General features: G+C 38.0%; 3 protein-coding genes across 7 annotated transcripts in view; all 3 read left to right on the forward strand.

Moving 5' to 3' along the window:
* The first annotated feature begins 357 nt into the window (after positions 1-357).
* On the forward strand, positions 358-3,822 carry LOC132095820 (potassium voltage-gated channel subfamily V member 2-like). Its single transcript, XM_059500904.1, has 2 exons — positions 358-1,973; positions 3,409-3,822. Exons 1-2 carry the CDS (start codon positions 654-656, stop codon positions 3,745-3,747), a joined length of 1,659 nt encoding a protein of 552 aa, XP_059356887.1. The 5' UTR covers positions 358-653; the 3' UTR covers positions 3,748-3,822.
* A 2,589-nt stretch (positions 3,823-6,411) lies between these two features.
* On the forward strand, positions 6,412-7,406 carry LOC132095821 (insulin-like peptide INSL5). The gene is made up of 2 exons (XM_059500905.1): positions 6,412-6,681; positions 6,794-7,406. The coding sequence occupies exons 1-2, from the start codon at positions 6,459-6,461 to the stop codon at positions 7,066-7,068; spliced, it is 498 nt and encodes a 165-aa protein (XP_059356888.1). The 5' UTR covers positions 6,412-6,458; the 3' UTR covers positions 7,069-7,406.
* An 8,592-nt stretch (positions 7,407-15,998) lies between these two features.
* Positions 15,999-17,259, forward strand: part of LOC132096533 (small conductance calcium-activated potassium channel protein 2-like) — a 31,134-nt gene continuing 29,873 nt past the window's right edge. For 3 of the 5 annotated variants that reach the window (XR_009422595.1, XR_009422596.1, XR_009422594.1), the window contains exon 1: positions 15,999-17,211. Coding sequence is in view for 2 of the 5 variants with exons in the window: in XM_059501955.1 (XP_059357938.1) it covers positions 16,303-17,211 (909 nt within the window). In the remaining 3 variants the exon portion in view is untranslated. The remainder of the gene's footprint in view (positions 17,212-17,259) is intronic. The other 2 variants (XM_059501955.1, XM_059501956.1) reach the window with 1 other exon arrangement.

Below are 17,259 nucleotides of genomic sequence, written 5' to 3' on the forward strand. Positions count from 1 at the left end.
TGTTAATTTAGGTTTTGTCTAATCACATTGATGGTAAAATGTGCACAAGTGGAGAGGATATGAAAGAGGAAAGAATACAGAACAAGATAAGGAAATTATGGGATTAAAGGATTTTCATATTGGATTCGTGCTGAATTGTTTAAATATCAGTCTGAGCACAATTTTGGACTCATGTGTAACTTAAAATAAACTGAAATTCGCAGTGAGCATTTAATGACCTTACAGTATCCCTGCAACTGCTATTCATCCTTTTCCTTTCCTCCTCCAAGGGCTCAATCCTTAAATCACAACACTGATCCTCATGACTGTATTTTTAACTCTGCTGAGGACAGAAAGAGCAGCAAGTGGATTATGGCATCAGTCAAGTGGGACAAATCCCAACTCTTGATCTTCAGTTGAGCTGAAACAAATACAGTTGCTTTTGCTTTCTCTCTTTTTAGCTATATTGCTAACTCTAAAAAGCTGTAAGCAGTGGAATATGTTTTCTCAATCTGGCTGGAAATTTCCTTGAAGCTGCAAACCTATACGCATTTTAAAGGGAAGTGGGACTTGTGTACAAAAAAATGTAAAATCTAAATCCTTTTCTGCTTTCATTTGTAACAAGAAATTAGTCTCTTTTCAGTGCTTTACCCATTCCTCAAGCTACCATAATAATGGATCATCCAAGAAGGCATCTGAATAGGCTAAAAAAGAGACGTTCAAGTCTTTTTGCGAGTGTCAAACTTAATGCCAGCTTTTCACGGAGTATAGAAGAAGAAGAGAGTGCCTTTCCATTTTCACAAGACAGCTCTGTGAAACCTTGGACATCGATGGACAACCTTGATACTCCATCACCTCAGGCAAGTGACAAAAGAGATCAAGAAAAGAGGAAAGGCAGTGAGATTGAAGCAGCAAAGATGTCACACCGTCATTCAGCTGTGATCAATGTTAACGTAGGTGGAAAACTCTTTACCATTCCCAAGCACTTGGCTATCAGATACCCTAAAACCAGAATAGGCAGCTTAGCCCTGTGCAAAGATCCTGTCAAGCAGCTAACGCTCTGCGATGACTATTGTGTGCTCACTAATGAGTTTTTTTTTGACCGGGATCCCACTTTCTTCCACTACATCTTCCACTTCTATTGTAGCAATGTGTTATGGGTAATGGAGAGTCTTTGCCCTGTCAATTTTGAGGAGGAGATGACGTTTTGGGGCCTGCGTTTGAGGGACACTCCTCGCTGCTGTCGCATTCTCTACGAGGAGAAACTAGACGAGATAAGAGACCAGCTGAAAGTGAACCGGGAGCTTATGGCGGAAATCGAGCCCCAGCATAACGAGGAGGGTTTCAAAACAATGATATTTGGTGGTATTCGTAAGATGCTGTGGGACCTGATGGAGAATCCATACTCCTCGATGGCTGCTAAGGCCTTTGCTGTGTTCTCCAGCCTCTTTGTGCTCATCTCCATTGTAGCGATGACTCTTAACACTGTGAGCGAGCTGAAAGATTATAAAATCTATGGAAGAACCTACATGGAGTGCGTGGAGATCACTTCAATTCTCTTCTTCACCTTTGAGTACTTCCTTCGCTTGCTGACAACTTGCGACGTCAAGCACTTTCTGAAGAGCGCACTTAATTTCGTAGACTTAGTGGCTGTCATGCCCTACTTTATCCAGCTGATATTTGAGGCTTTTGCTGACCAGGAAGATCTCAGCGTTCAAGATGATCTGAAAACGATGGCGAGGGTTAGCAAAGTTAGCAAAGTGCTCAAAGTCGTCAAACTCATGAGAATCTTTCGCATTTTGAAACTGGCGAGGCACTCAACTGGCATGCGGGCATTTGGCTTCACTCTTCGCCAGTGTTTTGAACAGGTCTGCTGCCTGTTTCTGTTCATTATCATGGGGATCTTCACCTTCTCCGCCCTAATGCACTCAGTGGAGCAGGATGTTGCAGGAACACCGTTTAGCAGTATACCAGATGCCTGGTGGTGGGCAGCAGTGAGTATGTCTCAAATCATCTCAAATCATTCATCACATCTGCAGTATAATTCATACATACATACACATGGCCAAATCTATGTGTGCTACTGCTAATTTAGCAAATAGATTTAAAACCATGGATATTATTAGGGCTTTGCTGCTATATCAGCCTCCTCTATTCTGGGAAGGCTTTCAGCTCTGTGTCAGTGCATGGCTGTGGGGATTGCTTCCATTCAGAGATGAAAGCATCAGTGAGGTCAGACATTGATGTGGGACGATGGAGTGGGCTCACAGGGGACCAATGGTGATCAGGTTTGGGCTGTGTACAGATCAGTCTTCCACACTAGAGTGTTGTTATCGAATAGTAATCGAATTAAAAAACAAAAAGGTGCAATAAAATATAAATACTTGATGAAAAACTAAATATTAAATGAAATGAAACCTAAACTGAAAACATCAAAATAAAATATATTTCAAAATATGAATAAATACTACAATAGTATTAAAATAATCACTCAATAAACAGTTTTACTTGGTTCAGAAGCTTTTTGACATTTTACTTTTTAATAAAAATGTTTCTCTATGGATACTGTATAGCTCTGATCTTAATTTCCACCTATTGCCAGATGTACAGTAGTTTATGTAGCAAAACCTTTTCTTTTGAATGGGGTGTCCACATTTAGGTTTAAATATATATAAGCTTTCATACTTGAATCATATAAAAAAGAACAAATAAAACAATTGGGAATCATACTGTGCATTTTTTAATTGCATCACTTGCATTCATTATCATCTTTTGCTTTGGCTGTTGTATCCTCCTATCCTCTTTAAATGGTTAGTCTTTATCTTCTGGCAGCTGTGTTTAATCTTATATAATATCTAACGCCGCTCAATTGGAGGCATCCATGCTGATTGGAAAAGTTATATTAGTTTAGAACTTCCTGGGGCTTACTAAGTCTTACTAAGTTGACTTGCATGCCAAATTCTAAGCTGATAAACTCATATCTCTCTCTTTCCTTTCGGCCTGCTCCCTTTATCAGGGGTCGCCACAGCGGAGTGAACTGTTTTGGCATGTTTTACGCCGGATGCTCTTCCTTCCGCAAACCAGCCCTGAGAGTGCATTCATGCAACCCCAGTGCTGGGACACACTCACTCCTTTATTCACACACACACACACACACACACACACACACACACACACACACACACACACACACACACACACACACACACACACACACACACACACACACACACACACACACACACACACACACACACACACACACACACACACACACACACACACACACACACACACTCACTATGGCCAATTTACTTTGTCCAGTTCATCTAAGCTGATAAACTCATGTGGAGACATTTTATTTTACTGTGTTCTGGCCCAGTATTTAAGACATTGCTTTAATAAAGTCTTTTTTTTACACTGTTACAGGTGAGCATCTCTACTGTGGGATATGGAGATGTGGTGCCCATTTCTTACTCCGGTCGAGTGGTGGCTTTCGGGTGTATATCTTTTGGTATTATTCTAAACGGGATGCCAATCTCCATCCTGTTTAACAAATTTTCTGACTATTATGCCAAGTTGAAGGCCCAGGAGTACACTAACACAAAAGTCCAGCGGGGTTTGAACCTCAAGAAAAGACTGCAAAGAAAATTAGAGAACTGCTTCGAGCCTCCAACTGAGGACTCTGATGAGGACAATAGGCATCACATTGGCCAGTGTGATCAGCGAACAACGTCCTTGTCACCTCGACTGCCTCGCTGCCCTTGAACAGTGAGCTCAGTTTCCACGCCTCGAATTAAATCAGGATTTAAAGGATGGGTGAACGCCAGGTTAAAGAAAATTAAGCCTAATGATTTGATCCATCATGGCTTCTCTATAAGGTGGTGGAATTGCACTTTACAGATAAATACATACATGAATCCTGAGATTCTGAAGATATTTTTTCCTCTATTGAAACCAAAAGGATTTCCGTGGATCAAGTGAGACTTATGTGGCCTTTTGGTGTATTTGGAGTGTTGCTTTCACATAGTTTCTAGGCGAAGTGCATTTGGATACTATGGCTTTCAAATACTGATAAAATTGAGAAATAATAATAATAATAATGAACATTGTATTTGCATAGTCTTCAGTAAGCACTTTATCACCCTTTCAGATTAGCACTACACATATTTTGACTGTTTTTGGAAGGTCAGAAGGGGGATTTCCTCAACTGTTTATTATTTATAAGACTCTGTCTGCAGTAAGCCAGAGCCATACTATAATTAAAAAAAATCTTGTTCATTTCTGTTCCCCTTTCTTTTTACCCCATGGAGTATAATCCTATATCCTTCCTTTAATACATAATATTATCATCATATCATCAAACTTTTAGATAACAAAATCCCTTTTGCTCTGTTACATAACAACATATTCCTGCAACTTGCATATACTGGAAAACTAATAAAAGATAAGACAATTGTTTCTGCTCATAAAAAAGAACTAGTTAAGCATATATATGTTGCTACATACATAATTCACTATATAATCATTAATAAAAAAAGCTGTAGGCTCCATGAAACTACATGCAAATGAAACCATTAACATTTTCTGTATTTAGCCCATGCACAATGTGAATCTCAGAGGGGTTGCTTTCCTTTGGCTTGGTATAAAAGCCTTTGTTTGTGTTGTTTTCCCATGAACATATTCATTTTTTTTGTCTTCTCTGAAAACAATCTAAGTGCTAATTGAGCACGTAAGCTACCGTAAGTGAGAAGTCAAGCGATCTGACTTAATGTTTAATAGGATTACAGGATCAAGAGGACCCGTGATGCCAGTGTTTTGAGTGAAATGTTCAGCTTCAATTAAGGGAATGTATAGACAAGAGCCCTTGACAGCTGCATGTTAGTGGCCTTTGTTGAACAGCAAAGGTCATCCTCTGCCACTGTCAGCAGGGATTTACTGCATAACGGTCAATTATGGGATCATCTAGTGAATTCAGACAACACTGGAATAACTAATGTATCTGTTTGTTATTTATTATATGTTCCTCCTCTGTTGTTTAACCCACAATCATCAAACACAAATAAATCATCAGCATATCAAATTAAAATGAATAGCTAAAGGTCATTCAAGAAGGTGCCCTGCACCCATATTGTTTAGGATAATCGTTTCAAGGATCTTGATGTGTAAAAGTGAGAAGATAAGGTAAGATGCCCACATTGTACATTTCTAGTTAAATTAAAACATTTAAAGATAACTTAAAAATTACAGAAGATGCATACTGTATTCATTATTTCCCTTATAATATGTTGTGATATACAGTCTGTATATCAAAACATATTATAAGGGAAATAATAAATGATTCCATTCAGCTGGCCTAAAGTTTATAATGAATATCAAGATGTTTGAAATGTCTAATTCACAAAATTATAAAATAACATTAGGAATGTAGAAATGTATTACCCTACTTAAAATGTAATGAGTAGTATAACTATTTCAATGAATTTAAATAAAATCTTTGCATAGCTATGACACTAACAATCTAACATCTAACAATGCCTTATTTTTTAAGTTATTCTTAAAAAATAAAGCATATACATAAACAGTTGTCAAATAAACATGTGTCTTAAACTACTGAAACACTGGTGTCTCATATTAAAAGAAATCAATCAAATCTGTATGAGCGTGAAAATATTCAGATGTAACTCTCCTTTGTAATCATTTTCATAAGTAACTAATTTAATTACACATTAACTGTAGCAGATTACAGTTACATTAATTTTGTAATTAAATTATGTAACACCTTTACAAGTAACTAGTTACTCCCCAACACTGATAATAACTAACTACATTCATTATAATAATAATCAAAATACATAATAAGAAAAACACTAGCAACAATAGTCCACTATAGGGGACTTCTGTCCCATTTCCTTTTCACTTAAAAATAAAAACACAATATTTCCTCTAGCAATCCAAATGAATGAATGTGTCCACTAATACATTTCATTAACAAATAGACATTAAATACAATCAATATCCAACAATAAATTCACAAATTATTGTTATCTAAAGAATTGGAACAGTTTAAATCTCACAAATGTTGATCTTCAGATAAAAGGTGCATATTAATATGATCATAACCATTAAATAAATGTATTGGAGATTTAGTGATATATGGAAGCAACTCTATTAAAAGCATTTCATTGACGCATTTCTGTAAACTCATAAAAGAGATAATAGAAGTAAATACGAAAAATGTGACCAGCTATCACAATTTTTCCTTGAACTTTCCTTGAGGCAATACAATATATCACAGCTGACATGTTTTATCTGAAATACGTTCCAGCTTGAAGGCCTCAAAGATCAGAACATGATTTTCTTCATCCAAGGCCAGATAGATGCTTGTAGAACCATGCATGCCACAGATCTGATGAGGGGGTATAAAAACCCCCAAATTGGTTTGGTAAGTAGCCTGCAGCACCTGAACACACTTGAATATGGTGCATTCCAGTTTGATCACCCCAAGAAACACCATGAGTATGAAGTGGTTTGCATCTTTATCTGTTTTAATTCTACTCCAGACTTCCAAGACTGAGAGTCAAGATGTACGAGTGAAGCTTTGTGGTCGTGAGTTCATTCGGATGGTGGTCACATCATGTGGAAGCTCTCGACTCAAACGGAACGCGCCTGATTCAGACCTTCACTTTGCAAACCCTCATAGTAGATTTGCCTTCTTCAGACATTCATGTAGTTATTGATTCATTAACCTTTTATTTTTAATTTATTCTCTGTGTTGAAACTTCTCATGTTGATACACCATATCCTTTTTCAGGGAATCTACAAAACTGGCTCGACAGAGATCTCGTTGCGCACCAGAAAGGGACCCTGACTGCTGAGGACGAGCAGTGGAGGGAGCGTGACTCCCCTGAGAGCGTGACAGAGCGTCCAGCCCCCCATCAGCACACAAGCCCACCAGCAGAGCTTCTGGAACACTCCACCACTGTGCAGGATCTCAGCATGTCCTCCAGGACCCGCCGTGATGTGGGGCCAGCGGGAGTCTGCTGCACTTCAGGATGTACCATGAGTGAACTGATTCAATACTGCTGAGGACGGATATAGAGCTCACATGTCTTCTGTCCTCAAGTACTTCTGAAGCTGCATGTGGTACTTTAAATTATGCTTCATTAAACACTGTATCTACCATTATGGTAACCTTTCTTCATTTATGAACATTAGGTACCTAACATGAACTAAAAATTAAAATACTTCCAAAGCATTTATTTATTTTGTTAATTTTAAGTTAAAAGTGAATTTTAGCATTCGCTTATACACTGTTATAATCAAAAAGTTGTAACTGTTGATAAAGCCTATGGTTTAACAGACCTGAGCTAACATGAACTAAAAATGAACATTATTTTTTATTAATAAATACTGTAAAAAATGTATTTCTCATTGTTAGTTAATGCAAAATCAGATTTACTGTGAAATGTTACCATCATTATTATTGTTGGTAGAAGATATATGTATGAAATTGAATGAATATAATGTTATTTCATACTTTATACTAAAGCTTGTTATATATTATAGTTGGCTCATATATATAGTATAGACTGGTGATATTTGACTGGTGAATTATTTTAGTAGGACAGATGACACTGACAGGGACTTTTGTGCAATAAATCAAAAGAGTCAAAGACAGTGTCCAGTATAATCTTTGAAAAATTGCATTTTTGTGAACTTGCAGGCAATGACTAATGTATTGATCAATAATAAACTCTCAGAATTCAAGTGTAAATGGTGCACTATATTTTTTACATAGAAAAAAACATCTAATTATTTGATGACTGTAGAATAAAAATAATTTTTGCATGTGTAATTTGTCTGAAAACGAATGTAGTAGCTCAACGTGACACATTACAAACTCACCGCTAGAGGGGGCAACACTAGAAGTAAAAACATTAGCCTACTTCAAAATCACTTTCCACATTTAAACTTGACAAAAATGCATCCAAATAACGTTTTGCTGTTTACAGTGAACTAAATCATTCAACACATTTGAATCAAAGTAATTTGCTTAAAATAAGGCAACAGGAATCCTAAGCAAAACAAAAATCCCATGGACGCAGTTTAAAAATGCCACAAAGACTCAAATATAATATAGTTTCATAAATAATCAATGCTAACACGTTTGCACGCACACAAGCAGTGACCTTCTTCTGGCACCTAATAGGAGTAGATGTGTATTCAGACCACACACATTGTCAGACCAGCTGCTGTGCCACAGCTGCTCTTGATAGCATGTCTTCATCTTCCTCCTCTGGGCGTCTGTCATTTATTCAAAAGTCCAGGACAAATGAAGATAAGGGACTTATGATGCACCTTAGAGGGATATATCTGTATAAATTAATAGCAGATGCGGTGCATTGTTGTTTTCTGAAATCATCAGGTAAATTTGGCCATGATAAATGTATAATTATAAATATCCGTGTTTCACTTTGAAACACACAAGTATCATCAGAGCGCTTTGTTTCAGGTAAGGTTAGGCCGATTATGATTATGACTATTGTGATAGTCACTATTATGACTATAAAATCCTTCAGCAGTGCCCAGACTGCAAATGGTCATATTTGCGTCTAGAATTTGACATGTACTAATGATCTACTGTAGTCACACTACTGCAACCATGTTGTTTTGGCTGAAATGTGGTATTCATGTTGAATGATAATATTAATATAGTCATGTATTTTGTTTTAAATATATTACAAGAGTCATTGTATTTACAGTAATTTGTATAAGCTATGTTAGTTTTTTTGCAGTTATATTTTTCCTAAAAATAGTTAGTTAAAAGCAGTTTTATATAACTTTTTTTTTTACAATAGTAGTGGTCATGCTTGGTTTTACCTGTGGAAAGTAAAATACAAAGCAGAATCAGTCTGTACAGTCTCTACTCGCATGGGTAAAACATTTGTATAAGGTAAAATTGCAAGCAGCCCAACTCAAACTTAGTGCTTTCCTGTCAAAAATAAATTTCCATGAGACAAATATTATTAGTAACTGCTCTTTTTTTAATGAAATACAATAGTAATATTGTGATTATTATTATCTTGTTTCCTCTCCCTCCACCGGTGCTACCATATCGGGTTCTGGTGCAATTTTGGTGGCACCGATTCTACTGCTCTCATATTAGTATGGAGCCCTGTTTAGCCTCCTTTATTAAAGAAAGAAGACATCCTATGAAAAGCTGATTACTGTATATGAAAGAGCTTATCAGCATATACAGTCTCTGTTTTTTAGTCTTACATCCCATCGCCAGCGCAAACAGACTTCACCCACTCCCACTCTACATTCCTCTTATCTGCTTTCACTTCCCCTGTGAGTGAGTGGGTGTTCTCACTACAGCTGCCATGCATAATTAAGGCTGCAGTGGAGGTGTACTGCAGTGGTGCTGAGCTGCAATGCCATTACAGGCCGCTGCAACGTTCATGCCTCACAAGTGACCGTGTTAAACACCAGAGCAACAGAGATCGCTGTTTCACACATGTATTCTCTCAGTAGCTGATCGGTGAGCAAGCATTATGCCTATTAACTGTTCTGAGCCCAGTTTAGATGGTTGCTATTTAATGCAGAAAATGCAGCTCAATAACTTCAACAAAGATTCTGATTGGATACACAAACTGGCTCACTGGCTGACATACTACATGCAATGATATAGTGCACACATTGTGAGGGCTCTGCTTCACTACTGAGATTTGATCACCACGTGTGGTCCCTCTCAGCAATCAAGAAAACACAATCCATTAATATTAATTGGATGCTGTCTTGCATGCATATGTTATAGATTAGTGCAATATGCCACTGCGGTACAGTGCTGAATATTATTTCATCAGCTATAACCTATGACTTGTCCAATTGCTGCCAGCGATACATGTTTTTCAACATGAATTTAACATGGCTTTTTTAGTTCATGAGTCATTAGGCCTATATAGAGACTGCTAGGGAGGATTTTCTATTGATACATCAGGTGCCAATCCTTGGAATTGAGAGGTTTATACAATATGTACATTGAAAGTGAAAAGTCTCTGAAAAAAGCCTGAGATTTGACCGTGACTAATGGAGGATCTGGTTTTCAGAGTTTCCATGTAGAACCCACCAAATAAATTTACATTTACTGTTAAAATTTGCCTTGATTTTAAAATTGGTGAAATGCACTTTTACAGGCCCTGGAATTGCAATAATTGATTTATGTTTTTACAATTTGCAGGTTTTACAACTATTTACCCATCAAATGATTTATTTTTAAAGAACAGTTTTACTCCTAAAGTCAAGTTGTTCCAAACTGGTATAACTTTATTTCCGGTATTGGTATAATGAAGATTCAGTGACTTCCAAAATGTTGTTTTGGACATCACTGACTTGTGTTTCATGGAAGAAAAAAAGTCCTAAAGGGTGTGAATAACATGAGGGATAGTAAATTATGACAGAACTTTTATGGTTTGTTGAACTATCCTTTTTAACTATCTTGGTTATATCTAGAAAAAAAGTCTACAATAGTAAATCAGAATGTCTGTCAATAGTTCATGAAAAGACATTGAATGATAACAGATATGTTCTTGACTGGCTTTCCTTCAGGTGTGCAGCTGTGAAAGTCATGGAAAGGGCTTAATTAGGACATCATACATTCCTGCAGAGTACACATAATCTTGTGTGAAAGCAGATTTCACTCCAAAAATGAGAGTATTACTGATGCTAAGGCTTTATGTGAGGAGTATTACTCTAACAAGAAAAGAACACCAACCATGACACTGAAAAGAACCTGACCAAATCTGTGTCAAAGTCATGCATAAGGTCTTTCTTTGTCTCACTATGCATTGCAGATAATAAAGGCTAGACGTACATATAAGTCTCTGCATTCGTACCATGGTATGTCTTCAGTTAAAGGAGACTGCAACTGTGGGACAGTGAAATTAAATGGGTTTAATCAAGTATGGCACTGTAATCAAATAAAAAATCAAAACATTCGGTTCACTCTCTTTCACTCCTGCCTATCTGCTGATGCAATCATGTTAACGACTGACTGCAGTTTGATTCTCAGCCTCATCAGACTGTGACACCCTGCTGTTTCCCCATCAAAATATTTCCACCCTCTTTTGGTAATAAAGTCACTTTGAAGTTGTTTAACACAAACAATTGAATCCCATTCAGTTCTGCTTTAAGTGACAGGCTGCTCGTATGTCAAATAATGGCTCCTGGGCAAACCTCATGCACAAACGTTCCTAATCCTCTTAAAGATCATTGAAAAAAAAGAGCAATGCTTTACTTTTGACTCTGATGCACCATAACTGTAGAGGTTACAGTTGTGTTGTGTAATATTGGACTGAAATGCATTCTAAACCTACAAATTCAAATGACATGAGCATAAATTGTTGGTAGATACACTGCAGACAAAATATTGGGATGACTGGGCCTGTACTTGACTTGACAATTTCCAGTAAAACAGTTCACATGCTACTGAGCTGCTGTTCGCATACTAAAGTAGTCTTCCAGATTAAATATACTGTCAGGCTGCAAACAAATGCAAAATGTCCGTCATTCTGAGACATAGGCTACAACACACACTCCTGCAGTGCGCATATGCACCACACAATACAGACTCCAGCAGCAGCAATGTGTATAAATCCACACAGGATGTGATGTATCAGCAAAGATTCACATTATAATGACTCCTGATACTCAAAAATGGGACAGAAATTAAAAAATTATAAGCATTTTATGCACAGTAAAAAATAACAACATATGGTAATCCAGAATTGAACACAAACATCGTTGCTTTATAAAAGCAATCAAACATGCTGAAACAAAACAAGTGCTACAAAAATGTATGTGTGTTATACAATTATCTCCATGCATTTATAAAAGCCATAAGAGATGTAAAGGCAACAACACTCCTTATCAGAGAACAGCAAAATGGTGTCTCCATCAATGGTGCGTCCATATGTAAAATCCTTTTATTCCGAAAGCTCCTTGAGCATCATTCTATGATCAGTTTTGCTGCGGTTCGTGCGTGCACGGGAACCCCCGAGCCCCCACCCTATTCATCCACCCCCGCCAGTCTCTCAACAACCAAGATCTAAAAATAGAACAGGGATCCCCCCATCAATTTACAACACGTCACAAGGTCATTTAACCCTCCTCTCACGATCCTCGATCAATACTACGCCGTGACGGTCCAGTGTGGATCTCGCGACCAATATACTATAGCCTACTAGTTGCTGCACGTGAAACACACGTTCGTGTGGATTTTTGCTTTTTCCTCAATTAGTCACGACGTGTACAGCCCAATTAACTGCGGGGGAAGTGTTTTCTATTATACTACGTTTTGAGATACGATACCTTTCAAGAGCCAAACGTTCAATTTCTGGAGATGAAATTGACGAGGAAACACGGAGAGTGCTCGCGCCATCGGTCGCATGCATATTCACGCGCTGGAGGGCATGCCCGTCACTAGACCGAGAATCTGTCCACACAGGACAACGAGGAATTGTGTCGGCGTGGACTACCTTTTTTATTCTGGAAAACTACGTCCGCTTATTATTTTGAACCGGTTTATATGTATTTATTTCATATTATCTTATTTGTTGTGCTGATGTCATCGTTAAGAGCGTTCAAAAGGATGTGAATGAAGATGTGTAAAGTGTAAAGGTAAGAAAGTGGAGATTCTGTAACTTACTGGACATTGAAGTTTTAATGCCACAGCTCACCGCCTCACATTTGGTATTTCATGTGGTTCCCTCTGTTAGTATTAGCCTTAAAATGGCAGACCAGAGGTGATGAAAGAAGGTTTCTCAAGGCCTTTGAAGCATTTCTTTGTGATGATTTATTCTGACCTATCTTAATGTAGCCCTTTCATTTATACAGACAACCTTTGTCAGGGAAGATGGAAAATATGTGACACCCTCCATACCTCCAAGTGCCTTTTAGTACATGTTTGTTTTTTAATCACATTTAGTGAGGGTTTCCCCCCTTAGTTTATTTGTTTCTGTTTTATTTGTGTTTTATCTCCTTTTAAGTTATGGCCTTATTTAGTTTTGAAATTATAGTGGCATTAATAACTAAATCAATCAATTTCACATAGCAAGCTGATCAGTATGAAAATGTGCTTTCCTCATCGTTCTTGACAACTGCAACATTAATAAAGCAGCAAAAAGCGAAATGAATGTGTAAATGAATAAAATAAAACAAATATAATTTCTTAACCAGTGCAGGTGATGGAACTGAAAGGGTCTTGATTCAAGCTACAATGCAAATACATCAAGGCTGTCTGTTTTTTAACAAACAAATCTTTCAACTTTAAATTTTTTACTGCTTTTTTGTATACTGGCTTAAAATGTACAATTTTAATATGCAATATTTAATATTTTAGAATGTAATTTCTGTTTTGAAAAGCAAACATGTCTGGCGTATTGAGTCTGGTCCTCGTCCTCTCCCACTAGGCATGTATAATAATCTTTGTAGATCACGACTTCTGTCAGCTCGGTTCAGCTCCTTCATTTCCCCTTAAAATATCCTTGTATGTGAAAGAGCTGATTTGTCGTATCATTCTCATTACATTCCATAGATTGTATTGCCCTGTGATGCGTGTTTCAGAGGTAATGTCTCTCAGTTAATCAGACACGAGGGACTGTATGCTTCATATTGAATTGTGCATGCCGTCCAGTGCAAACTCTGATAGCGGTGTCTGCCTGATTCTTATTCAAATTAGAGGCATTTGAAGCAGTACATGTGTGTGTGTGTGTGTGTGTGTGTGTGTGTGTCTGTGTGTTTGTGTGTGCAAGAGGGAGATTCAGTTTCCGTTTTTATGCAAGCAGGCTGTCGTACTTCATTTTGGGATGCACTACAGTAAATTGACCTTCGCTGATAAATTATTCTCTATCCATATATGAAAAAAATACAATACAAAACTTCACAGCTGCTTTTTACTGATAATTTTGATAACTGCATGTATAGCACTGCATGTTATATAACAATGAAGTGTGAATCTATCAAAAATTATAGACAGGATTGTAAAATGCCTTGACATTATATGGCATCTAACATACTCTATGTCTAAACCTCAACCAATATGAAATAATGGGATTTGAATATTTCGTTTTTACTCAAAATCTTTAAATATTATACATATTAGGGTATATTATGTATCAAAATATTACAACAGTTAAAATTTTCAATTGCAATTGATTATTTTAGAGTTTGGTGATAATATCAATATTGATATTTCTATTGCATTATTCTGTTACTAAATGGGCAGACTTTAGGACTTTTGCTAGTAAGAACCTATAATAGGAGCATATCATTTTCAAATAACTACATGCCAGAAATGAGTTTCTGAAATGCTCTGTTATCATACAATCATATAATAATATAATATATTATTATATTATCATTATATAATAATTATTATTTTTAAAGGCATGTCAGTCTAAAATAACAATCTTTACAACTTTTTTTTTTTTGTACTGTTGGGGCTTTCGATGACATCGGTTTTCTTTTTTACTGCAAATTCTGTCCCATTAACCTAAATGCCACACTAATCTTTCTGTATTTATAGAATTTAATTTAAAGTTATTTCTTATGTTGTTTTATTAAGCTGTTTTTTTTCATGTGGTGAAAAGTCCTAACAATGTATAAGCAATACCTGATCCACAACTCACAAAGAGAGCATCTTTATCCTCATTCTTTCCAACACTCATCTCCATTCTCATTATCATCCAGCATAATAGGATGTCCTCAGTAAACTATCATGATATTAATGAGGAAAGTTATTTATATCTGTGCGTTCACAAATGCGTGAAGTCTTTCATCTCTAACATAGATGTTATCACACAGAAATTGAATGATGAATTGGCATTCTGTGATTGCAGATTGAAAATTATACCGAGACCTCATTGCACAAGCTGGAGTGAGCGTAGGTGGGGAATTTTTTCAAAAATACAAATGATTTTTTTTCTTTATTTTGAGAACAGTTTGTCTGCACTTGTTGAGATATTTAACAATTGCATGCGCATAAATTATTCTGACTGAAAAATTTTCTGTGGTATATGACAGCAGTGAATCAGATCAAAAATCAAAACTTATTTTTTTTTCCAGTGTCCAACTCTTTAATGTATTTTTGGTATTGGAATATGCATTATCTTATGTTTTATGCAAAACTAACTACTTGGGGACAGCATAATAAATTGATTAGTGTTTCTGATAAGTGTGTGTCTGTCAAGGACGGAGCCCCCTGTGCTTAAATGGAAGATCCATTCTTCATTAGTCGTCCTTGTATTTTTCAAGTGTGATTTATTCCACACTATACAACAGTCAGTTCCGGTTGCAAAATTTATTGATTTGGAATAACAGCACTGTATCAATCTTCTTTTCTGTTTTCATGGCATTCTAGACATGAGCAGTGTGGAGTAGTGAGCAGCACTTTTTTAAGCAGTGTTGTCTTTTGAAGTAGAATTTTAGTCTATAAAGTAATCTTTAGAATTAGACTATAAGTTCCCGCAATCATGAAAAACCTGGAAATATCAGTGAATGCAGGGATAGTGAAACTTCATGTAAATGAATAAGATACAAGTAATGAATAGCCTACATAGCCTATAAATGTCTGTAATGAATAGACTATTCTAGTTTTCAATTAAATGGGCATTTTTGTTGGCGAATACCCCCTTGATGATCTTTGATCTAATGATCTTTGTGAGCACGTTTCTACACTTGTCAAACTGATTTACGGATAATGTGTAAATTGTTTCTCTCATTGTTTTAATCCTTGTCCATAAAAATGTGATTATTTGAACACTTAGCTATAAATGCGATATCATTAATGTCTATTAATATGCTCGTGTGATATATTGCTTAGCTATCGCCTTCCACTCAACACTCGGTTACCATTGTATTTACGCGCAGGTTTGGACGTATAGATCATAATAATATCATAAAGCAATTAATCAAAGAGGTGCACCTGTCCCCTGAAGTGTTTGATGCTCGTTCTTTTTAATATCGTCATTCAGTGGCACAGGCATGAAAAAGTCAATCCCGCCAAGACATCCATCTTTCGCGCGTGTATGACCTTGCTAATATCCAATTCGCATCTCTGGTTTAATCTTATCAACTGTAAACATAAAGCGGTTTTCACACGAGGGCGGTGTTCATCTCGGCGATAACGTCACGAGGCAGGTTTTGCTCGAGCCCACCAATGAGACGAGGCAGCTCGGTTCTTTTGGGGCACATCGCAATGAATGGGTGTCGGTATTTTACAAGGCAAAGGAGCGACCACAACCTGACGCGGATATTGAGGGGATGCAGCATCGGCACGCGGGAGCTGTCCACCAGCAGCACAGCAACGACGCGGACGCTCGTGACAGTCAAAAGGAAGGATCTCGTCCAGTCGCCCCGCTCTTTAGTCTGCCGCCACCACCGCCATCGATAAAGGAGCGATCCACCTTCTTACATCACAGCCGACATGCACAGCCCTGTCCGGACCGCGGCGTTGGGAACGGCGAGTGCCTGCCTTTGACCGGCCACGGAGATCCGTTTCCAGGGGTCTCATCTGCCTCTCAGTGCCATCTGGAGGGGCTCTCACGGAGCAGTCATTCTCCCCAGCACAGATATTCCGTTTCCCTGCAGCCCTCCCCATCCGATCTGCCGCCGCCGCCTCTGCCTTCGCGCATTTCTAATACGCGGGATACGCGCCAAAAGAGCGCAAATTACAAACAAGACATCATCGGAGAGGGGGGGCGTCGAGACCAAAACCAGTTGCTGCAGCAACCCTGTTATAATCAACAAAGAGACCCCTCCTTTGAGCCACTCTTGCCAAACTCTGGTCAAGGACAGATAAATGCACGCGAGGAAGCTGAAAAGGAGAGGCAATTAATTGAGCCTCAGGCTCAGTTACTGTTGGGCAGCAGCTTGCCCGTCAGCTACTGCATCGGCGCATCGGGGCAAGTGAGCAGAAACAAGCAGGTGCCGCTGTCGCAGCATCAGCATCAGCATCAGCGGAGTGACAGAGACAGCAGCAGCGGCGGCAGCAGCAGATACCGGGAGGGAGAAACCGCACTCTGGCAGCCGTATCGATGCAAGCGAGCGCTAGAGAGGAACTCGTCGGTCTCGAGTAGTGAAAACAGCAGTCCCCAGTACGGCTCCAGCAGTCAACTGTGGCCAGAGTCCCACGACAAGGAGGACAGGAAAAATCGCGCAGGCAAACACAAGGTGGGTTATGTATGTATGGACACCAGCACCGCTTTCAATATACCTCTC

This window comes from Carassius carassius, chromosome 20 (assembly GCF_963082965.1).
Source record: "Carassius carassius chromosome 20, fCarCar2.1, whole genome shotgun sequence".
NCBI lineage: Eukaryota > Metazoa > Chordata > Actinopteri > Cypriniformes > Cyprinidae > Carassius > Carassius carassius.

Coding starts and splice junctions, on each gene's coding strand:
- LOC132095820 (XM_059500904.1), top strand. CDS start 654: ATGGATCATCCAAGAAGGCATCTGAATAGGCTAAAAAAGAGACGTTCA. Junction 1,974..3,408: donor ATGCCTGGTGGTGGGCAGCA/GTGAGTATGTCT, acceptor ACACTGTTACAG/GTGAGCATCTCTACTGTGGG.
- LOC132095821 (XM_059500905.1), top strand. CDS start 6,459: ATGGTGCATTCCAGTTTGATCACCCCAAGAAACACCATGAGTATGAAG. Junction 6,682..6,793: donor TCACTTTGCAAACCCTCATA/GTAGATTTGCCT, acceptor ATCCTTTTTCAG/GGAATCTACAAAACTGGCTC.